The 23,784-nt window shown below is 32.4% G+C and overlaps 8 protein-coding genes across 8 annotated transcripts; 1 reads left to right on the forward strand and 7 right to left on the reverse strand.

The window, feature by feature from the left end:
• Positions 1-2,334: 2,334 nt before the first annotated feature.
• On the forward strand, positions 2,335-5,254 carry OCT59_014282 (uncharacterized protein; the record flags this gene model as incomplete). The annotated part of the gene is made up of 5 exons (XM_025327669.1): positions 2,335-2,698; positions 2,795-2,824; positions 2,900-3,606; positions 3,680-4,140; positions 4,330-5,254. 5 exons carry the CDS (start codon positions 2,335-2,337, stop codon positions 5,252-5,254), a joined length of 2,487 nt encoding a protein of 828 aa, XP_025170089.1.
• A 3,675-nt stretch (positions 5,255-8,929) lies between these two features.
• OCT59_014283 (uncharacterized protein) lies at positions 8,930-9,715 on the reverse strand (the record flags this gene model as incomplete). Its single annotated transcript, XM_066149909.1, has 2 exons — positions 8,930-9,512; positions 9,657-9,715. 2 exons carry the CDS (start codon positions 9,713-9,715, stop codon positions 8,930-8,932), a joined length of 642 nt encoding a protein of 213 aa, XP_066002137.1.
• A 242-nt stretch (positions 9,716-9,957) lies between these two features.
• On the reverse strand, positions 9,958-10,329 carry OCT59_014284 (uncharacterized protein; the record flags this gene model as incomplete). The annotated part of the gene is made up of 1 exon (XM_025327668.1): positions 9,958-10,329. The coding sequence occupies one exon, from the start codon at positions 10,327-10,329 to the stop codon at positions 9,958-9,960; it is 372 nt and encodes a 123-aa protein (XP_025170086.1).
• Positions 10,330-10,574: 245 nt separating this feature from the next.
• Positions 10,575-10,793, reverse strand: OCT59_014285 (uncharacterized protein; the record flags this gene model as incomplete). Its single annotated transcript, XM_066149911.1, has 1 exon — positions 10,575-10,793. One exon carries the CDS (start codon positions 10,791-10,793, stop codon positions 10,575-10,577), a length of 219 nt encoding a protein of 72 aa, XP_066002138.1.
• Positions 10,794-10,890: 97 nt separating this feature from the next.
• On the reverse strand, positions 10,891-11,355 carry OCT59_014286 (uncharacterized protein; the record flags this gene model as incomplete). Its single annotated transcript, XM_066149912.1, has 2 exons — positions 10,891-11,057; positions 11,202-11,355. 2 exons carry the CDS (start codon positions 11,353-11,355, stop codon positions 10,891-10,893), a joined length of 321 nt encoding a protein of 106 aa, XP_066002139.1.
• Positions 11,356-12,980: 1,625 nt separating this feature from the next.
• On the reverse strand, positions 12,981-13,309 carry OCT59_014287 (uncharacterized protein; the record flags this gene model as incomplete). The annotated part of the gene is made up of 2 exons (XM_066149913.1): positions 12,981-13,049; positions 13,130-13,309. The coding sequence occupies 2 exons, from the start codon at positions 13,307-13,309 to the stop codon at positions 12,981-12,983; spliced, it is 249 nt and encodes an 82-aa protein (XP_066002140.1).
• A 5,053-nt stretch (positions 13,310-18,362) lies between these two features.
• Positions 18,363-20,709, reverse strand: OCT59_014288 (uncharacterized protein). The gene is made up of 7 exons (XM_025320966.2): positions 20,479-20,709; positions 20,230-20,400; positions 19,738-20,158; positions 19,279-19,664; positions 19,010-19,159; positions 18,799-18,945; positions 18,363-18,670 (listed from the first exon to the last, which is right to left on the reverse strand). Exons 1-7 carry the CDS (start codon positions 20,667-20,669, stop codon positions 18,547-18,549), a joined length of 1,590 nt encoding a protein of 529 aa, XP_025170085.1. The 5' UTR covers positions 20,670-20,709; the 3' UTR covers positions 18,363-18,546.
• A 223-nt stretch (positions 20,710-20,932) lies between these two features.
• On the reverse strand, positions 20,933-23,001 carry OCT59_014289 (uncharacterized protein; the record flags this gene model as incomplete). The annotated part of the gene is made up of 12 exons (XM_025320965.2): positions 20,933-21,169; positions 21,254-21,318; positions 21,393-21,502; positions 21,580-21,697; positions 21,771-22,104; positions 22,169-22,200; positions 22,261-22,306; positions 22,373-22,447; positions 22,528-22,550; positions 22,644-22,720; positions 22,793-22,910; positions 22,974-23,001. 12 exons carry the CDS (start codon positions 22,999-23,001, stop codon positions 21,056-21,058), a joined length of 1,140 nt encoding a protein of 379 aa, XP_025170084.1. The 3' UTR covers positions 20,933-21,055.
• Between the last annotated feature and the right edge of the window lie 783 nt (positions 23,002-23,784).

Below are 23,784 nucleotides of genomic sequence, written 5' to 3' on the forward strand. Positions count from 1 at the left end.
GTTCTATCCGAAATTAAGAAAAAATGCGAAAAAACGAATATACGACTATCCAGTGATCGTACAAGGACGAGCCATAGCTCGTTGGAATCCTCTCATCGAGACGCGTCGAATGGTAGTAAAATCAAGTCTCTAGCATCGATAGATCACGAGATAGCACATGGTGAGTGTTTCTTAAAAAATTTGCATTAGAAAACGATCCATTGATGCTAGAGACATGAATTTACCACCATTCGACGCATCTCGACGAGACGAATCTAATGAGCTATAATTCGTCCTTTTACAATCACTGGATGGTCGTGTATTCATTTTTTCGCATTTTTTTTTAAATTTTCGAACGTCAAAAATTAAAATTCCGATACAAGCGATTAAACGCCATCTATTGATCACACAAAGACGAATTTAGCTCATTAGATTCGTCTCACTGAGACGAGTCGAATGGTGGTAAAATGATGTCACTAGCATCGATAGATCGTTTTCTAATGCGAATTGTTTAAGAAACACTCACCATGGGCTATCTCACGTTCTATCGATGCTAGAGACTTTATTTTACCACCATTCGACTCATCTCAGTGAGACGAATCCAATGAGCTAAAATTCGTCTTTGTGTGATCAATAGATGGCGTTTAATCGCTTGTATCGGAATTTTAATTTTTGACGTTCGAAAATTTAAAAAAAATGCGAAAAAACGAATACACGACCATCCAGTGATTGCAAAAAGACGAATTATAGCTCATTAGATTCGTCTCGTTGAGATGCGTCGAATGGTGGTAAATTCATGTCTCTAGCATCAATGGATCGTTTTCTAATACAAATTTTTTAAGAAACACTCACCATGTTTTATCTCGTGATGTATCGATGCTAGAGACTTGATTTTACCACCGTTCGACGCGTCTCGATGAGAGGATTCCAACGAGCTATGGCTCGTCCTTGTACGATCACTGGATGGTCGTGTATTCATTTTTTCGCATTTTTCTTAATTTCGGATAGAACCGAACCGAACTGACCCGTTCGGAGCTTTAGTTATGACATAATTTAAAATTAATTTTATTGGCTACTAATTATTGTTGTACAATCGATGAATTAATAAATACCTCATGAATGCAATCTGAGTAATGATAAAATCGTATGAATCACTCTTTTTCGCTTGCCGACAAGTTAATTTTATAAACTTTTTTTTTACTATGCTTATATCATTATATAAACTTTTTTTTTACTGTGCTTATATCATTATATAAACTTTTTTATATTATGCTTATATCATTATATTATATTTCGTGTCACCAATTAAGAGTTTATAAAGATCATTTTATAATTAATCATGATGTATTCAGAAAAGTATATAAAGTATATATTATATATATCTTAGACTTTCTTGAAATTTTTTAACTTTTTCTAAAAAGCTACAGAAGGCGATCAAAATTATCCGGCCAGTTTATTTTGCTAAAATTTTGTTGATCATGATGTGTTAATGTAATATAAATAAGATATAACTTTGTATTTATAATCACAATAAACAAATTCCAATGCTTCATATTTTTCGAAAATATGAAGTCACCCTATAGTATGAATTTTATAAATTTTACAATTTTGTGTAAACAAACTTAAAAATATTAAAAATATCATAATTTCGCCAATATCGATCTGATCGACCTGTGCTTACCACCATTCGAATCGTCTCAATGAGACGGATCAAAAGAGCTATAAATCGGAAAATTTCAATCACAGGATCAGAAAATATCATAGATGACATTTAGGCTTTTAGAGCGTAATCATGTGATGAATATCGATCCTACAAACATTAAATTATTACCATTCAAATCCTCTCAATGAGACGAATCTGATGAACCCAAAATTTCAAAATTTCAATCACTAGATCTCAAAATAACCTTAACATACAATTTTAAATTTTAAAATTTGCGAATTTCGCAAACTCGAAAAATTTATAATTTACATAGTATTACATTTGCATAATACCTGTAATTAATATGTAATATAATGGCATAATACTTTTTCAACATTATGCTTGCATACCTTATTAAATTTTCTGATAAAACCACTTGAAAAGTACTATGTTAAAGTTGCATTGAAAGGTATTACTCCAGAATATTATAAAAAATCTATCAATAGCATATCTCTGTGAATTGGGGAGTTATTTTTGCAAATGGAGATAGAATTTATTATTAAAATTTTATCTGAATTAGTAAACAAAGACATAATGAATTTGTTTAACTTAAATTTTTATTATTGCTATATTATATATATATAAATTATTTCAACTTGAAAAGTGGCCGGATAATTCTGATCGCCCTCTGTATTTACTCTTACAGAAACGAAATGTTATTTTCACTTAATTGTTTGGTTTCAGAACAAACTCCTAATGATATTCTCAATGTACCTATTGGCAAATCTTTCACCAGGGAAGGAAAGGTCAATATCAAATTTACTGATATGACTGTTGCAAACTTTAAAGAACAACTTTATCGCACAAAAGAAGTTAAAGAAGCTAATATAACTAAAATGAATATTTATAAAGTCGAACTTGAACTTGATAGCCTTGAAGATGATAAAACTTATACCAAAGATGACATTAATGGTACAATAATGAAACCTGGGCATGATCTTAATGAATATTTTAATGATGCCGGAAAAAAGCCTAAAAAAGGCCATCTTCACATCTTCATAATCCCCACCCCTACTGGTAAGTGTCTCCCAACGTTTTACCTCTCGAATAAGAAATTTGCAGTAACAAAATATCGAGTTTGGTCTGATCTCCTTTTTTTTTATTTATTTTTAGCTACTGGACAAAAACGACACGCAGATTCAGGTATGTTTTTGACACAATGATGAGCTCAAAACATTAGAATATACTACTAATGGTTGATGACATTCGCAACTATAGAATCTGTTGACATAGAATTTGTTGACACAAAACCAAAACGAAAAAAGGATATCCCTACGCTTGAAAGTTTGATTGTCGACTTTGAAGAGAAAATCCCTCTTGACAGACCCCCAGAACTTTACTCTATTTCTAATATTGCCGGGCGTTTCTACAAAAGAGATATACCAATTAGCAGTAAGGAATATGTAGATATGCGTTTAGATGTAGAGACTACTGATACGGGCAGAAAGCTTATCAACAATTTAAAAAATGAAACCAAAGCTTGCTATTTCCTTTATGCCGTTTCTGGAGCTGGCAAAACTAGAGCAATTTTTGATATGTCTATGAATGAAAATGGTATCTACGTAGTGTATGTGGAGTGTAGGCCATCTTCAGATATTAATCGGAATTATGAGCCAACAGCGGATCGTAATTTTGCACAGCTTGTTGCATCAATAGGTTCAGCCTTTGGACCATATAACGATACTATTAATAACTCTGCTAGAGAAGAAGCAAAGCGACTTATCATTTTAGAATTTACTGCACGAGTTCTCTATCTCATTCTTCTCAAAAAGAAGTTTCCAGGTATTACACCTCGTGACTATCTTCTATCCCAGCTCAACGGCAGACAAGAATGTATCGCAAGTATTAGAAATGAATTGAGGCTTTTTGGATGTGACTTTGATGACCTGATTTCAATTATTTCATCTGCTTTAAAACACTTAAAGGTAATAATCTATTGATTAAATTAATGTTACTCTTATAATGTACATTTTAATTTATTTGCAATATATATAACAGGATAAATTACCCGGTCAAAAATCACTTATTTTTGCCATTGATGAATCTAATGTTGCCAGCAATAAACTTTTTAGTGGTTATTTTCGCAATATAAACAATAATCCACGTGGTTTATTAACGCCAATGATTGAGATTCTTAGACTGTTTGAAATTTCAATAGTAATCGCTGGCACCGCATTTACTCTTAAACAGGGCAGTAATATCCAAAGAGATATCGGCAAAGGAAGTAAGGCAAAATATATAATTAACTTCAATACAACAGATAGTAAAGGTGTTGAAGCCTACATTATGCGTTATCTTGAATTGTCAGACTGTAAAATTGACGATATTGAAGATAGTAAATATCTTGTTGGTCGTCCTCGTCTGATGGCTCGCCTTATAAAGGAAATAATAAATGCAGAAAAAGTATCACAAGAAAACAAACAAATGGTGCTTGAATACGCTGTAAATAAGACAGTGCAGTCTATCAAGAATGATATGATGGACCATCTTGAAGTGATAGTAAATAAAGCATATGAAAAGGAAGATTGGGAGAATGCAGAATTATGAAAAATCTTGATGACACTCTTTATTAACTGCTGGTATGTTCTTGACATATTTATTGTTTATTCATAAACTGATAACTCACTATAGTAAAATGATATTTCAAGGTTCTTTGATGGTTATGTATCTAAAAGTGAAATAGATGATGATTCAGCAAAATTAGTCGACTGTGGCATTGCTTCATTGAAATCAGACAAAGATGAAAAATTTTGGCAAGTCAAAGAACCTTTAGCGATAGATGTTGTTAAAATTGTCCTTCGTTCCCGGTACAACAAACCTACTGAACCACTGATTGAGAAACTCTTATATGAATTACGACAATCTGCTTATTATTCAAATATATCTAAAGGCTTCATTTGGGAGTATCTTGTCATAGGAAGATTAATGGATTTTAATGGTAAAATGGTCTCTGAGTTTGTTAATGAAATTTATGGTGACGATCAACCACATATGCCAGATTGGGCTGGAGAAGCAATAATCAATATTGAATCATATGGAGATTTAAAAATGCTTTCTCGACTTGATGCTAAATTGAAAGATGATGTGGATGTTATTGAGAGTCTTTTATATGAATCAAAATTTTCAAAATATATGTTTAAACCTGGACATTTAGTACGTCCAGATGGTATTTATATTAGAAAGCTGGATAGAGTTACTTACTGGACTTTACTCATTAGTGCAAAAATGTATACCGATAAATTGTCAGGTACAGATGTTAATGATGACCAACGTTCAACAAATTGGAACCTTCTGTATCACAAGAAGAATGGCGAAGCAAATCCTAAATGCTATAATAAAAAGGAAAGACTTAATGATGTGTGCCACAAAGATTTTACCTGTAAAGGTTCATTGCGAATTCATTATATTTTTCCCGGTGTAGCTAAAGAATGCACTTCAAATCAGTCAGAACCATCAATTAGAGGTGGTTGCTATACTGAAAATAATGATATCATTATGTATATTGACAAAGAGTTGTTGGAACATTATTTTAAAAAAGAGGATGCAGATATTTTAAAGAAAATTCTTACATAAAATTTAATGTAATATTCTAGAACTTCTTATCCAACCAATATCCTACTGCAATGCTTTAAATTTGCTCATTAGTGTTAGATAATGTAAAATAATGTATAATAAGAAAAAATCTAAATCAAAAATGTGTAAGCGAAATAAATTTATTATTAAATTGCATAATCTGAATCAAAATTTTATTTATTCATACATGAGTTAAGATTTAGGCCCAATGTAAATAATTTTTAAATTTGGATATGAGCGAAAAATACTCTTAGAGGCAAGAGAAATACATGATATGCTTTCAAGAGTAATGCGACACCTGAGTCATATTATTTCTTTGCTTTCTTACAATCAATTTTTTTATCGCCGGTACGATACTGCGCCAAACATTGATTGTACTGCGTAAGATTTTTGCTGTGCCGTTGCATGTGATGAGATTCATGTGAACAATTTCACTGTCGGAAAGATCAAAATGTCAATATATAACAAAGAGTATTATGTCCTTTTCGAGTATGTGAGAAGTCGACTCCGCCCTATGATCAAAGATTTATTTCCATGCATCATCACATCATAGGTGCAACCGTGAAGAATCTTCACGATCAAAAATCACGTGCACGTGAACAATTGTTCCCGCCGATTACTTTTGCCAAGAAAAAATTTTTTATTAATACATGCAAAAATAAATACAAATGTTCAGGACTTAGCCCGTGATACATGACGTCTATCTAATATACATGATTATTTTTTCTTAATTATCTCTTCTACACAGCGCTTCTTAGTTGCGGGTTCCTCACTACCTACTGCTCTATTCTTTAATAATCCTACGATCACTTCTAAAACCCTCTTCACATTCTTACGCAATTCTGTATCATCTTTGAGAGCGTCTTCTGTAAGTGAAATTCAATACTCGGTCCTGCTCGTACTATAGATACCTTCAGTGCTGTGAAGAATGAAGTACCAGTCAGTTCCAGTACTGACTATACTATAGACGTAGTCGTAGTCGGGATCGAATGCATCATCCACCTTTCTTTTTTTCTTGTTCATATTTATATTCATCTGAGGGAAATAGAGAAGTAAATTAGCAATAGCCCATGATCATCCTATAGCGAGTGAGCTAGTAGAATCTGTTATACTTACATCGCAAGCACTTCGGCATTGTAGTAAGTTTTGGCAGATACCTATAGTTGCTTGATTCTGTTTGCCTTCGGTTATGCAAATTATTTCCTCCAGCATCTCGCTGATAATTTTTTTGATGGCATAGTCGACACGGCCTGTGTTTTCTTCACCAATTATATTTGCCTGAGGTGTGATTACCAAGTCGCCGAGAATACTTATAGCCGTATGTAAGATCGTTGAAATATATTCGCATCGCATAGCTTTGTTACTATCTACAACTGGTCCCATATTTTTTATTCTACGAAGGATATCATCAATGCATAGCTTAAATTCGGAGGCGCTTTCGTTGATGTTGTGGGTGGCTATATTATAATATGTGAGCTCGAAATATATAAAAAAAACCCTTTAATCTGATATTACTTACGTGGTATGAACTGTGGAATGCGAGTTATATCCCCGCTAACAATCCCATATTTAGCACCTCACCCAACTCTTTCTTAGTCTTGTACGAGGAGAACGACCTCAACTTTTTATCTTTACACTCCTTAACGAACTTCACGAGTCTCATAGCAGGTCCCAAGCCTAAGCCAACACTGCGAAGCCATTCTTCGGTCAAGTCAAACAAGTCCCCGCCATTAAGCTCTTCCTTCTCTAAAATTTTGATAGCCGTTTCACTAAGCTCCAAGTTTTTCTGCCCCTGCAAATATTCTATAAGTTTGGCCGTATCATATTTTTTAATTTCATCTGCCAACGAGACCGTCTCATTTCCAGCAACAGAGATAGAGGTGGAAGCTGGAGTATAAGGTGTACTGGTTTCAGAAGACATAGTGTTACGTTTTTATAGGGATATTTGGCTCGGACAAAAAATAATGTTACTTTCCAGAGTAAGATAAAAATTTATTTCTGTTCGGGAAAGAAAATACTGGGCGTTAATATAGGTTTTTATGTAGCACAGGCATTGCATCATTACACGTAGAGGTGCGCTCCGGATGAATCTGGTCAATCCGTCATCTGGATGATCACGTGATGGATTAATCCAGATTAAAAAAATCGGATCATCGGATTATCCGCGGATTGACCGGATTGATTATAATTCCGGCCGGAATTAAGTAATCGGCATAGAATTATCCTTTTTAGGGTATGAGTAACGTTACGCAAATCCAAAAAAAGGCAATTTTGTTTCCCAGCAAAAATGAAATTTTTGGTTTCACAAAAATCCTAAAAAGGAAATTTATCGCCGATCATTTAATTTCAGCCGGAATTTATGATTAGGTATTTAATTGTTGTCACGTGACGCACGGGTATGTCGATCATTTCCATTTATGGCGATACCCGTTCCACAAAAAAAACAGTTTTTCTAAATTTAGTTTCCGGTCGTGTAACATAAAATTTCCTAAAAAGGGAATTTTTTTGTCGATCCCGTATAGGATTGATCGGATATCCGGTCATCCATCCGGTCTATTTGACGGATTCATCTGATCAATCTGAATCCGCCTATTAGACGGATTGATCCTAGGATGACCGGATTGACCAAATTCGGAGCCTACCTCTAATTACACATGACCCGTTTCTCATATACGTTCGATAAAATAATAATACTTTATTTATGAAATAAAACGTTGCCAGAACCTGGCCTACAATACATAAAAATTGGCCGTTAAGACGCTTCGCACGAATATTTCGCATACTAGTTATAATAACCATATACATTCTCCTCTACAAGAATATGGCAAACGTCCGCAGTGAGATTCTCATCGAAAAAATCAGAAATCAAGCTCCCTTCTCGCATAGCAACATATTTTACAGGTTCAAGGTGATATGCGTGAAGATAAAATGGAACGTTTCTGAATGGCTGTGGTAGCAGTTGCTGAATCTGAGTGTGGAGGTTTCTGACCGCATTTTCAAGAGGGATTGTAACTATTAGAGTGACATTATTGTTTGGGATTCCAATGAAGCTACCGGTGGGAATTATGAAGCAGTTGAGAGTAATATTGGCCATATTTTCGTTTTCTGGAATGTAAGGGCCCATTGTGAGAAATTATCGCTTGCAGTAAACATGACTTTTAGCATATACATACCTCAATTATTTTTGCGGAAAGTTGGCTGAACTTCCACATACCTCTACATGCTTTATATCTTGCTGGGAAAAAAGAGCGCCAAGTCGAAGATAAGGAGGTATAAGGCGTAATTAGTATTGTTGTCTGATGCCAAGAGTTCTATGAAGGCACATGCAAATGGAATCTTCATACCTTTTCACATGGGGATCTACCGGAGAGACGCAAAGGTAGTTAGTTCTTGTAGATCTCGAAATTCCAAAGTCCTCAGCCTTTCATAACATATGCTTTTGTCGTCACTATTAACTTATAAGGTAGGTACTGTATTACATGTAGACCTCCTTTCAAGCGAAGCGCCTGTGAAGCAGGCCATTTTTCTCATGTTTGTTCAGGGAAAAATAGAGATACTAGTTAGCATACATAACTCAGTATGTGAAGAAATAATGTTTCACAGACTGATTGTATGATCAGCCATTACATCATTGCACAGAAATCTATGGCTCAGCAAATTCTTGCGAGCTGAAGATCACAGCTCCGGACTAGTTAGATTGGTAGTGTACCACCCCGCCATAGAGGGTCTTGTTAATTCCAGATTAAGAAAAGCAGAAATAAAATTATTATTAGAGAACCCAGATTGGGTCAAAATCTGAACATTGCTAGCCTGACTAAATACAGTAATAAAATCATGCACATTTTCCTTTTCAGCTCGAATAAGCATTTCTACCATTTTATCAGGATCAAGATCGTGACCATAATAACATCCAAATCTTTCAATATACCTTTGACTTTCTGATGACAATCCTTTATGGAATATTTCTCTAAGATGATTTTTACAGAGCTTGATAACATCATTACATCTCTTTATCTTCGAGTAATAATCCACTATTGAGTCTTCACCTTGAAGCAATAACCCATACTGGAACTTATCTACTTCATCTGCATCATCTACCTTAATCTCATTTTTATCAATACCATCCGGCCATATTTCCTCTCGAAGTTCCTCAGCACTATATGGCAATTCTATTAGGCTCAAAATTTGTGGAAGATAAAAAGCATCAGATTGTGTAAATGTATGGAGTATTGATGTTGGATTTCTTACACCAGGCAGACTATATACAAATCGTTTAAGTATTTTCTCCCCTCAATGCCTGACTGCCTTTGTCTTCCAATAAATTTTGATTTCGCAAAATAGATCTTCCCAGTCTTGCTACTCTGGTATAAATTCAGGATTTCCTTCATTATCCCATTCATACCTCGATCCATATTCTTTGATAAATTTATTGTAGCCTTCATCTGTCTCATCATCTGACATTTTGCTAATAGAGCAATTATACTTAATAAAAAATAAAGTACTGGTAGCGTGCATAGCTTCTTTTCAGTATATGCGAAAATTATGTTGCACATGACCTGACTGATGATCCACTTATTTTTCTGTCCCACAGGAGTGGCCCAGCAAATTCTTCTGAGCTGATGATCAGTATTCCGGACTAGTTAGATCGGTAGAGTATCACCATTCGGTTAGCATTCTATCGAAATAATTCCTTTGGTGATTGGCTAGATAAAAAGGTTGTTCTTCTCTAATAATTCAGAAAGTTTCCAGGTATCGGTTTCTTCCCACCAAGGGACCACATTTTCAGCTATTTTCTGTATATTATAATTTACAATTTCTTTTTCTTGCCCGTGGAGTATTCCATTTCGAAGCATATAGCTTTCGATCTCTACCTGTTTTTTAGCCGTCTCAATTTCCCTTTCAGTATAAAAATTCTCTATGTCTTGATGAAATAATCCTTGCATAAAATAATCATAAGGATATTTTCTCTCTACCTCATCCATTTTGAACTCTCGTTCACATTCTAATTTATAATATTCTAATACTTGTATCTTCCATCTTGTATCTGCTTTTTCAAGCGAGTTGTATGAATGCATTGTATATCAAACGTAATGATTTACTTAACTAATGTTTTTTATTTCAATTACTAATTTTTACCTACATTATTCTCTAGACGAAAAAATAACTTTATAAAAACTTTTCCAGAAGACGGCTAGATTGCCATTGCTTTTAGCATCTGTTCTATTTCATCATCTGATCTTTCATGATTCTCCTCTTTAGCTATATGATAATAAAGCTTATATAATTCCTCTAGGCTAGCATACAGGTCATTATCTTCATATCATTTCCGATAATTTTCTAGCTTTAGAGTGTATGCTTCTTCATTAGGGAATATCTTTACTGCGGTTTTCTTAATATAGTTATTCGGATTTTTTTCAGCTTGCAGTTTCTTTAGATATTCTCCATAATTTTTCACAAGATTATCATATTTTCTGCCTTTTCGCAATGCTGTTTTTATGATTTTGACTTGCGCAAGTTCTATATCCTTATGATCAACCATTTTGTATCTTTCTACTTTAGCAATATAAAAACTTTAATTAATAAAAATATATTCTTTAATAATTTTTTACCCAGAAAAAATATTTGTTATAAAGCATCTATTCCTTGACACGAAGTCTAACTTTCATAGCCCTTTCTTCTGCTTTCTCAGGAGCTATTTCGGTTGCCACCAGGCGTTTATATAGTCCAATTTGCCAATGTCCATATGGGAGAGTTCGAATTTCATTAAGTAAGATCCAGCGCTTGTTATCATATGGATTCAGCCCTATCTTATTTACCCTCTCCAGATATATTTGATGATCATAACTTCAGAGGCCATACATATCATGCCAAGTTAGTTTCTTATTTCTAAGACATTCTAGAAATTTATCATGTCAAAGCTCCCTTTTGACCATGCATTTCTTAACACCCTTTGCCTTCTGGATGCCATGTTTCTTCTTAGGTTCTTCTGAATCAGGATCATCGGGAGTTTTTGGATCATGACCTGCTGGAAGAACTGAATACATTTTTGGCTTTAAGCATACTGATTCGCCTATTGGATCTCCTTTTGTCTCATCCTTCATTAGAAACAAGTCTCCTGAATAGTTAAGATCGAAAATGTCTGGTCTTTCTGCTCGATCTTTATAGATATTCTCAGTTTCTATCTACATTATGAGCGAGTCTGTATCTGTATAAAGTAGACGGGCCTTATCTCCATAGCGAGGCTTTATGTAACTGTACCAAAAGTTGAACATCATAGCCTTGCTAATGTCGAGAATTGCCTGCCCTACATAGATTGGTTTGTTTAGAGTTACTGTACTTTTTAACATATGGACTGCTGTAATTCCCCCTTCGAATGCTTTAAAGCCTACATATAATGGTGAACTTGCTAGGCGCCTGATTTTTTTATCCTCTTCTGTTCGGAGTAGCTCTACTCTCATATGTTTACAGACATTCTCTATCTGTTTGCCGAAGACTGCATTATTTTTTAACTTATAATACATAACTCCAAACTCATCCCCAGTTGCCTTAGCTATTTTGCGTTTACAAATATTTTCCTCAATATATTCTTTCATCCATGGAGACTGCCAGAATTTTAATCCACCATGAATCTTTGTAACTTTCATCCCCAATTTCATGTATAACTGGAGTGCATGATAATGGATCACGTAGTTCTTTTTAGGATAAAGGGTTTGGACGAGCTTTTCTCCTGTTGTATATTTTCCACCCCCAACTTCTTTATCTTGCACTAATCTTTCATTATACAAGCTAAGCCATTTTTCTGGAACTATCTGCTTTTTTGGTGCTAAAGGATAATCTGCAAAGAAATCATGCAAATGCACTGGGGCTTCTAGATCAACTTCTAATGTATATCCTATTTCCGCATCTGGTGCAATGCTTTGTATGTCCGGAACCTCTTTTGGGTTTACTTTTCCCAATATTTCTATAGGCATATATTGGGTCATTGCACCTGAATATAAAGCATTCTTATTCTCATATAATGTCCAAGTTGTAGGCTTACTAGAATCGTAATCTGGACATTTCAGATTATTAGCTTTGGCATATCGGTGACTTGCCATTGTCATTCCTCCACGGATACCATTTTCAACCATCAGATATTCATCCATATCTGTCATGAGCTTGAGTTCTGCCCCGCTACTTTTGTAAAGAGAATCATTAAACATTTCAGGTGCTGAAACATAATGAGAGGGATCTAAGCCGTCATCTTTCAAGCACATGATAGTGTAGTTCATAAAAACATCCGTAAGTAAAAGTACATCTGTCTCAAGATAAAGATCATGATATTCTCCAAAGTTCTTCATCTCAAATATTTTCCATACCTTTTGAGCATGTTCATAACCCTTTTTACTAATATTTTGCTGACTAAGAAGTGAGTAGAAGTCCTTTCTAGGTGAGAGGCTTGTTCTGTCGAATTTTTCCCATACATTTGTCCAGTTGTATGGGAAAACGCCCTTTCGAAAAAGAAGTTTAATCTTATCTATTGAATAGCCTTTCTCAGTAAAATACCTAACAGTTAGGATGAATTTTTTGAGCTTTCCTCCTAAACATTCTACTAATTTATCTAATCCCATTTCCATATGCTGAAAGCTATCAAGAAATCGGAGCTGGCCAACATCCATGGCTTTGTACTTTCCTATATTCTCTGGGATGCAATTTAGCTTATCAGCCGTGAACTTACTCACAACTTTCATAAGCGGATGAGAGTCATATCCCCAGAAATTATGACATATAAGAGGCACTTTAGTTTTGAAAGAGCCTATTCGCAATTTTTTGTTACAAGAGTCATGAGCTGGGTCTCCCCGGTACTTTCCATTTATATGATCACCGATTCTTTACTTTTCGATTAAGTTCACTTAAAGCTTCTCGATATCTTTTCTGTGCCTCTTTCTTTTTAGAATGTTCTTTTTCCATGCATGTTTCCCATTCTTTGATTTCTAATAAATTATGCTTTGCTTCTTCGAGTTTTTGTACTATCTCTGGTGCTGGTTTTAAAAAGGTCCCTTGCAAATCCAGCATTCTGTCACCTCATTGTATGCTTTAAGATGCTCTAGGTCCATAATTTAGCAATTTCTGCAGGGCGCAAGATAAGTCCTCCTGTATGTTTGCCAGCTCCTTCTCGATTTTTGTAACGAATCTTTCAAGCGCATCCGGACTCCTATATAAATCTTGACTTATGATTTTATAGTTGAGTGAACTATCCATACAAACAACTACATAGCAATAGCCACATGGCTTGTGCATCTGTAATCTTTTTGTGTGGATTAACTTCATTTTCTCTTCTGGAGTTAGTTTTTTGGTCAACATTTCAAGATCCCAGAAAATGCGATATGGATTTGGTTGCATGCATTTATGGTTATAAAAAGCTTTGATACTCTTATTCTTAACTGGCATTTGCGGTTGCTGGGAGGCATTATTTAGACCCTTGCATTTTGGCAAATGTTCATTATATCTTATCTCTGAAGAGTATACATGGAGACAATAACGGCAGAAGTATTTTCACCCTTTATGTTTGCTATGATTGTATATTAGCTTATGTAAATCTTTGATAATACAGTAATGACTTCTTTCTTTTTTCGTAATTACTAGAAGATTTACTTGCTTATAATCATCCCCTCTTCTTTCTGAAACATAACGAAATTCAAGACACTCATTCTGGTTGTGCCATTCATAGACACATAGACTGATTTTAGGATTATTTTCTTCAAACTTTTTATAAACTGGTGTTGAGACCGGCACTGAAATTGGGATGTCCTAGGACCCCGAAAAATACATATGGAGGTCATAAATGATCGGCAAGATTTTGGCCTAAAATAAGCAACTTTTCAGGGCCGGAATTATGATAATGCTGGCCAGTATTAAAACGGACAATAAAATTTAGGCAGGCACTATCTAAAAAATGCAAGATTTTCATGAAAATTTTGGTTCTTTTTAAGCAAACTCAAATGTGACCTTTTTATGTATTTTTCGGGGTCCTGATGTCCTCCATATTAAGTTTCTTCATGAAACATCCATATAGCCGATGTGGATTTCTCTCTGGATGAACTTTTACAGGATGCAAAGCTCCTAAGACATTCCAGCTGAAACACCAGTCATCATTATTTTGAATATTAATAATTCCGTTATTACATTTTGGCAAAGTTTCTGGCAAAGGTATATACGCAGTAGGACCAATCAGATTGAAATCAGATATCTCTATACTAAATTCTTCTATATATTCTGGGTAAGTAGTGCTCCGAAACGAGTCGAGTTGACTCACGAGTTGGTCGAGTCGAGTCGAGTCAAGTCGAGTTGAAAATTACAATCAAATCGAATCGATTCGAGTTGAGTCAATAATTTAATAAAATCGAGTCGAGTCGAGTTAAGCTGAATTAAACATAATTCCGGCCAAATTTATGGAATTTCCTTTTTTGGAAATTATGTTACACAAAATCCGAGACGAAAAATTTTTGAAAATTACAAAAATGGAATTTTGTGGAACGGCTATCGCCAAAAAAAGGAAATGATCAGTATAGCCGAATTAAAATCGCGTGATTTAATTCGCTCGACTCAATTCGGTTTGACGGGCCAACTCAACTCGAATCGAGTCGAGTTTATATTTTTATAATTTTAACTCGACTCATTCTTCGACTTTGAAACTCGAGTCGAATCGAGTTTACATATAACTCGACTCGACTCAACTCGTTCGGAGCTTTATAAGTAAGCATCAGACATTTAGTATATTAGTTAGCTCTAATCGTCATGCTATTACTTGCTTATATAATTTTTTTTTAATTATTTATTTCCTATGTACCTATCACTTTTCGATCATAGAAACCTACTGAAGATAAGTATTTACGAAGCTTTTCCAAGCAGTTCGTATCGCAAAACTAAGAACGTTGCTTAAATCTTTTCGTATCTAGTAATAAAAAGTAGGATGATTGGCGAATATTAGCCCTTCTCCGCAATACCGAAAAGGCTTGTGGGAATGCTAAATCTTAGGCCTGAAGGATGTCGATTCTATTGAAAGGCTAAAAAACGTATACCTTATTCCGATTGCCGGTAAACCTACTGCTTCAGCTTCATGGACGACGCCCATTACATATCAGAGTAAGATGCTATATATACATGCCACCCAAATTATTTTGGATTGCCGTAATTATAAGTAAAATTCCAAATTCAATTATGGCATCCCAAATTATAATTATGGCATCCCCAAAATAATTTGGGCAGCATGTATCCTATGTTACAACACTATAATAGTCTTCGATCGAGCTTATAACAAAGATTTCGATCGAGAGATGCGAGAAAGAACTTTTGAGGAATTAATGGTTACCCATAGAGATGCACTTGCAAAGCTAAATATTACTCTCTGCAGGGAATGCTTTCATCCGATAAAATTAGAAGAAGGAGAATATTGTGTTAGTTGTCAGCCAGAATAGGTAAAGCAAATGGAAAGACCATTTCAGCTAGTTTTATACCTTAATTTTAGCCAGAATTTGGGCACAATATCTAACGAGCATTTCGTTAGACTTGCTTTTTAGCCAAAGGCGCAGAGCATATTTTTTTTCGTTAAAGTTTTATAATTAATATGCTATTTGATAAGCTAGCTCGCGCAGAATCCATTCTTGACTAAGGAAAAGTTGGGACAATTCTGCAGATTTTGCAGGGGTGACATTTCGTTAGACTTTTATAAAAATATGCTTTTTAGTAAGCTAGCCTGCATTGAACCCATTCTTAATTAAGGAAAAGTTGGGACAAAAATCCCGTTAGATTTATTTAACAAATATGCTATTTAATGAGCCAGCTTGTACAGAAGGCATTCTTGTATATAGAAAAGTTTGTGATTTAAAAAGTCACATAATTTTTTCGTTAGACTTATTTATGGGTAATAAGGACCGTTAGACTTAAATTCGTTAGACTTAAATAGTTAATATGTTATTTTAAAGAGCTAACACGCGCAGAATCAATTCCTGATATAAAAATTTTCGTTAGATTTAATAAATATAACTGAAAAGTTAATATAGAAATTAAGATTCTAGAGCTGTTAGAAGCTTTTCTAATATATTAATAAAAATCAATATGTTTTCTGAAGTTGGAGAACCTATACAGAATTAAGAAATATAATATTAAAATTAAGATTCTAGAACTGATAGAAGCTCTTCTAATATAATAAGAAAAATCGATATTGTTTTTAATGTTCTGTGACCTGTACATCATGTGAAAGTAGGGGCGGACGCCCAGTCTTCGCTACGCTTTCGCATTGTGTCGTTTTGTGTTGAAACAAGAGCTAAAAAATCTAATTACTTGGATGGAATGATGGAAATCTGCGTTAAGTTCGAGGCCAAGTTTGTAGTGCTGACCTGAATTAAATCAGTGTAATCTAAAATATTGGTATACCTTACTATAGACTACTATAAAGGGACAAGAGGTGAATATCGGTACATATTACATCGCGAAATTATATATAATATCAGTACAATGAGATTTTTTTATTAATTGTGAAATGGGACAACAAAAATTTATCAGTACAGGCAATTATCGGTACATAGAATATCGGTACATCGAGATCCGACTATATAAAGGAAATATTTGTTGGAATCATAACCCTATTGAGAAAGAAGTTACAATTATTATTAAACACATAAGGGAAGCTCAATGAATAGAAAATTTTTTCAACTTATATAGAAATGAGTATTGGAATAATTCTGAGATGCTTATAGAAATAGATTGATCGTATATTTAGAGTACTTAAAGGTAATATTAAATTATTAACAAATTTTTCAAAATGGCAATTAAAGCTCGTTTAAAGTCAAAATTCAAACAGAAGAATTACCGATACTGGATAATTTAGTTAAAAGGAAATCGCATGTTTATAGTTAAATGGAAATGTTCTATATGTTTAAAAGATAAAGAAACATATATACATTTATGGAAATGTGAACATTTAGGACAAATAAACTAAATATGATAGGTAAATTTTAACAATACCTACAAGAATTGATATTAGCTAATAGTCAAGTGGAAAATGCAAAATCTGATGACGTTCTTAAAGAAATCTTGCTTTATAAGATTTGGGATTTTAATAAAGCATATAATTTGTCTATGCTAGCAAAAGGTTTTATACATATAGATTTGGTTAACTTATTTAAGAATTATAAAATATTAGATAAAGATAGAATAAAATTATTAGATGGTTTGGTTAACAAATTGATTTTTGACTTTAAAGTTTTTATATGGGAGTATAAAAATGTTAAATTAGCTGATTTAGAACATCAGAAAGAAATTAATACTAAGATGAAAAAATTGGCCAAAAAATCTAAATTAGTGGTTAATAAATTAAATAAAATAGTAAGTTTACATTGGAAGCTATAGAATAGCTTAGTTTTTGAGACAGGCGAGTGACAGGCGGTCACTGGTCAAATTTTTAAATCTTTTATGACATGTCACCTTTGACCTCAAGGTGACAGGTCGGTCTTTTCCTTTTGAAAGGGTAGTATATTAATAATGTTTAAATTTATTTAGAATACTTTATTTTATTTTACTTTTGTAAATATATTGTATTACTTCAACATTATTATCAATAAACATGATCACGCCTTTACAAAGAAAAAAAAAAAAAATTACTAACCAAGTTTATTGACTAAATTCAAAGAATTTTGATTAATTAAAAAAAAATTCTTATATGATAAATATAAAATTAAGAGAAATTTTGTTATCTATAAGAATAATTGGAATCTGAAGGAAATATATAAACTAATAAACTTGTATTTAAAAACTAATAAGTTATATATTTTGTATCTAATAATTTTAACATTTCACTAAAAACATGTAGTATAATGACATAAAAAAATGCTGTACTTTATTGTTATGCAAAATTCATTTAGGTATTTGTCTTATTATGGCTTTTTATTTTAGTCAATTAATTAATTAAATATGACTAATTGATTTTTGATTGATAACCAATCAATCAATTAAAAGATTTAGGAGAAACCAAATTCCCTATATGAGCTTCTAATTCAAATTGATAAAAGTATAATTATAGCATTCATGGTTTAATTTTTTTAGTCAACAAATTTTTTGTACCTTTTTAGTAAGCTACAGTATAACTAAAGTATTCTGAAGTTTATTACTGTATATTTTTATATATTCTGTTAAATATTGATAACGTTTAAGAACAATTTAAAATTGGATAATTAGAATCTATTATATATACAATAATATTTCATTATTATAATGTAAATATTGATTGTTTATAATTTCTACTTTAATAAAATCTACTCTCCAAGTAACCTTGATAAAGCAAATCTAATATAAGGGCTAGTTATACTCTTTGGTTGATTTTTACGAATAGCCATGATAAATGCCATAGCCAGTGAAAAATAAATAGCTTCACCATTTCTATTACCGGAAAAAAATTGTAATTAATAAATGACAGAAAATAGAAATGTGTCGATCCCTTAACCGTTTATCGTGTGATTATTAAACGGTCATCATACCGGATCGTCACACAAAAATTAAACATATACCTTATATTCCTAACTTTTCCCTTCTTAACCAACAATTTCCAAAGTGTTTCAATCGATAATCTCAAACTATACATCCCAATATCTAATCTTCTATTAGGTTTTTCCACTAAAATCCACATCCCTCCAATAAATCCATTGAGATAAAATCTAAATAAAAAGTAATTAACCAATGTAATTTTATATAAATAAAAGTTGAAACAAAAAAGAATACCTTGAGATAGGCATGAATTTGTTTGGAAGTATTTTTTGAAAGCCACAAAATAACGCCCATGAAGTTGCAATTGCCATTGTAATAAATGTAGCACCTTTAAATATCTCAGGTATTGCGTAGCTTAATATAGTGGTGATACCTCCGTTAGGTCTAAAAATGGATGTATAATAAAAAAAAAAACTCTAATTATTACGTGCCAAGATATTATGGAGGAATTTTTCACTAAAAAGTCCCAATTCTAAATATAACCAGTAACACAATCGCCTCACCTGGATTTTCCACTTAAAATTAAAGAAATGGTATAAACTATTCCCATAAACTTAAGGGCATCAATACCTTCTTTTGCAATAAATTTCGTATAAGTAACCAAACAGCTAGGCTCCTCGTGATGTAACATAGCACACAACATTTTTGAATGAGCAGGATGAGCAATTTCCAATACTGGTTGAATGGGTTTTAAGTTGTCAGGAAGTGGGGGTACATCTCTACCATGAAGTTTAGATGAATAAAATTCAGGATAGTAAAGTGAAGCCAATATTTCTATACGATCAACTATTTCTCTTCCAATTGGCCACGGCATTGCATCAGAAAAATCACTTGGTTTTGGATTTACGTATGTTGTACTACGACTAGTAATAAACTTGTCGTAATTTTTCTATTAAAAAAAAAGTGATGTTAATAACTTTTTTTTTCCCTTGAAGAAAAAAAAATTTTTTTTTCATTCTTACGGGGAATATGTCAGGATGTAATAAGTAGGCATAAATTAATTGAGCAGAGCTAATTGGAAATAATAACCAAGAACCCCACCACCAAGGCATTCTAGGAATAATGCCATTTTGCCTAAGTGCATGATAAGTGTATTGTAAACTTTTGCTTAACATAAAAACAGCAATTAATATCCTGCGAGATTGTACATTGTCAATAAGTAAAGTAGGACCAGCCAATAATCCAGCTAAAAAGGGTGGAACCAATGGAGAACAAACTACATCATTAACTATTAAACTGGATGAGGGAGGTGGCCGAAGTAATGGATCAAATAATCGCGTAAAGAATCGAAATAAACTTTTATAAATTATGGCGTATGATGCAATCGATAATGCACATCGTGTAGAGGAATATAATGACACCTTCTTTAAAATCTGATTTAGACTGTAAAAAGAAGAAACAAATTATTTAAAATATTTTTTTACCCTTTAAACTCAATTTATCAATTTACTAACCTAGCTTTCCTCCTAAACAATTTGGGCAAACGAACCACAACTTCAACTACATTAGCAATGGCATACACTTGTATAAAGGCAAATAAGCCTCTACGTGTAGTTTGCGGTAAACAGTCTTTATGTAGACAAAATGTTGCTGATAAAGGTGTATTATGAGTATGTGGTTTTAAACTAGCACAAAAATAAATTTTTACTTTAGAAATTAAAAGAATAAATTAAAATAAGGGACTTTTTAAGTTTTTAACTAACTTGGATACAGCCTTAAATTCTGCAGGAGTTGGAAGTTTCGCAAGTGATTTTTTCAACACGGGAGCTAATAATTTAAGTGTCGAAGCATATTCTTTATTAGATATCACAAAAGATAAAAGAAAGAGTAACCGTGTTTTTTTTTCGTTATCTCTAATAAATTCTTCGTTTTCCGAATTATTTATTTCTGTCATTTTGTTAAAAAACAAAAAATTAGGAGACGAGAATGGTCAACAAACAATCAGACGATCTTTATTACAAGATAATCAATCAATGTTCCAGAGTCCAGATTTTACAGGACGTACGACGTCGTACAGGTGATGCTAGCGAACGACGTTTAAATTTTAGAAAAATGGCTTTATTATGATTGGTATCACCTGTCACTTTTAATTCTATATTTCATTAAAATACTGAAAAGGAAATCCCGAAAAAAAAAATCGAAAAGTTTATTGTTTTTGAATTATAATATTTAATGAATATTTTACAGAATTTTTTATTACAATATATGCAAGTTAAAAATATAAATTGAATTGCCATGGCATGTGAAACATTTTTTTAAAATAAATAAAAAAAATTATTATTAAACAACAGTTGAAACAACGATGAGAGCAGATTCAAAAGTTTCATTTTCTCCGCCTTCTAATACACGAGTAATAGGAAGATAAGCAGGTCGATCATATTTTTGAATATAATCCTATATGAAAAATAATTTATTAACACAAAAACGATATATAAATATTACCACCAAATTAAGTATATATAATACTATCACGTTTACCTGAGCATAATGTAAGGAATATTTCTTTTCTTTTGCGGTAGAATTCTTACCAATCCAAACAAAAACTACAAGTATAAATATTTTTAAATATTAAATTAAATTGAATAAAAAAATATTGTAAATGTACTTTAAACAATACCTTCATGACCAGCATCAAAAACAAATACGTCGTTAGAATCAAATTGATCTTTAGTAATTGTACCAGCAGATTCTTCCTTAAAAGTCAATTCTCCCGAAGCATCACTTACTCTTTGAAAAAAAAGAAGGAAGGTAAATTAATTTATGAGTGTAAAAAATATTTAAATGAAGGGGATAATGATAAATACCTGAAAAGTTTACGTTCAACTTTAGTCATATCTTCGCCAGTATCTTCTTCAGCAGATTTGATATCACCTTTACTACCAAGTGCATCCCAGAATTTACTCATTTCTCTATCTCCCTCATCTAAAATTAAGAAAAATTACTATACTTATTTCGAGAATGACATTAAAAATTTTCTTTTATAAAAAAATCTTACCTATCACGACAACTTTACTTGCACCTTGTCGTTCACCTTCAATAGCTCTAACAAGTTCAGCAGCTTTCATTCTTTCAGAACCTTGAGATTTTTTACCATTTAATTGATAAATAGTAGTGCCAACATCCAATATAAATACATCACCACTATTCAATGATGTATAATCCTTTGGTACTTCTCTAATTACAACAGTACGTTTAATTTGTTTTATTTTAAGCAGACGAGGACGATATTCAACTGGTTTAAGACGATTAAATCCTGAATCTATTCCTCCATCTTCAACTCGAAATTGTTTAAAATGAGAAAGGAATAATCCAGATTCACAACTTTGAACCTAAAATTCGAAATAAATTTAAAAAGAGAATTGCGACGAAAAAATAATATTAAATTTAATTTACCTCACGATGTTGAACTGGAGATGTTCCAAGAACTAGATAGATTTACGATTAAAATTTTATTTCAAAAAAAAAAAAGATTAATGATTACTCACAATCATCCAATTCAACAGTTTTGTAAGCGGCAGTTCCAACTTCATCCTAAATTAAAGGTTATAATAAATAATTATTTTAAGATAAAAGTTAGCTCAAAAATCAACTACTTACCTGACTACTATCTAATCCAAGCCAAAAATGAATATCGTGGGCCAATGCTTCAGTATTATCATTCTTCTTGTAAGACTATCATTTAACATACAACATACATATCATTGATTAGATCAGTAGTAAAATTGAAAATGTAAATTTTATAAAACACTTGCATAAAGTACGATGTAACTGTCGCCTTTATGAGTTAAGATGATTTGTATTAGAAAATAAAATAATAGCGAATATTAATTGAACAAATTTTATAAAATAATAATAACAATATACAAACCAGAATAAAAAAGTCCGTATTTTTCTTTTGGCCATGGCACAACATTAAACTTTTCTATACGCCATATCCAAAGGCCTCTATTAATATAAAATTTATGGAATTTATTAAATTAATCATTAAATCATTAGTTTTATAATAAACACACTTACGGTTTTTGACCAACCATTGCAGAAGGATCGGCCCAAGCTTGTTCTTGAGCACTAGCGTCAGAACGAACGTCTTTTTCAAGTTGAGTGCCAAAATTGGCAAGGTTGGTAGTAGCAATATCTGAAGAAAATAATAAACATTAAATTTAAGCTGGTGAGCTTCTTAAAAGTAAAATTTATTTACCCCACTTTGGTTGTCTGGTAAGTTTCATGACAAAAACTGTTTTTTTTTAAAAAAAAAAAGACTAAGGAAAAGGAAAATTTTGAGAACAAAATTCCACGCATTTATTCAAGATTATCGGGAATGGATTTATGGAGAATGATTGGCAGTTTAATTAATCTAATTAGGTACTTACTACCGTATCTTAGTTAGTGCAGATACTAGTAGATAAGTCTAATTTTTGAATCAATCGATTACTTTTAATAAAATACGCAATCTTAATAAAAAAGAATAATATTTAATAACGATAATAAAATGTTAATTGTTTAACTATAAAGACATAAATAACGTCAAACGGTATAATTAATAAATTTTTGTATAATAAAGATTCTGAAATTTGTCTTAGAGACACTGTACTTTATATTATATGTTTCAAATATTTTACGTTTGATGATACTTTGTTTGTTAATTCTTTATACTGTACATAAACTGATTCAAATCCAGATGTAAATTACAAACTGAGTTTTACGTTTATACATTCACATAACATACACAAAATCAATCATAAAGACCTCTTTACTTCTTTGCTTTTTATACGAAATAAGACACACCGACATAAGAGCAGTATAAGAGCGTGGTATAAAAAGATCTACAAACTTCTAAATTCGTACAAAAAGTAAAAATAAATAATAAGGAGACAATATTATTTCGTAATCCCATACGCTTTCCATATTCGGGACAATTTGCAATGAAATTCAAATACAATATTAACCATTACATTATTCATTGTTCTAATAATATTCGAGTCATTTGATTTGCCGTAAGTTAAAACCTA

This window comes from Rhizophagus irregularis, chromosome 22 (genome assembly GCF_026210795.1).
Source record: "Rhizophagus irregularis chromosome 22, complete sequence".
NCBI lineage: Eukaryota > Fungi > Glomeromycota > Glomeromycetes > Glomerales > Glomeraceae > Rhizophagus > Rhizophagus irregularis.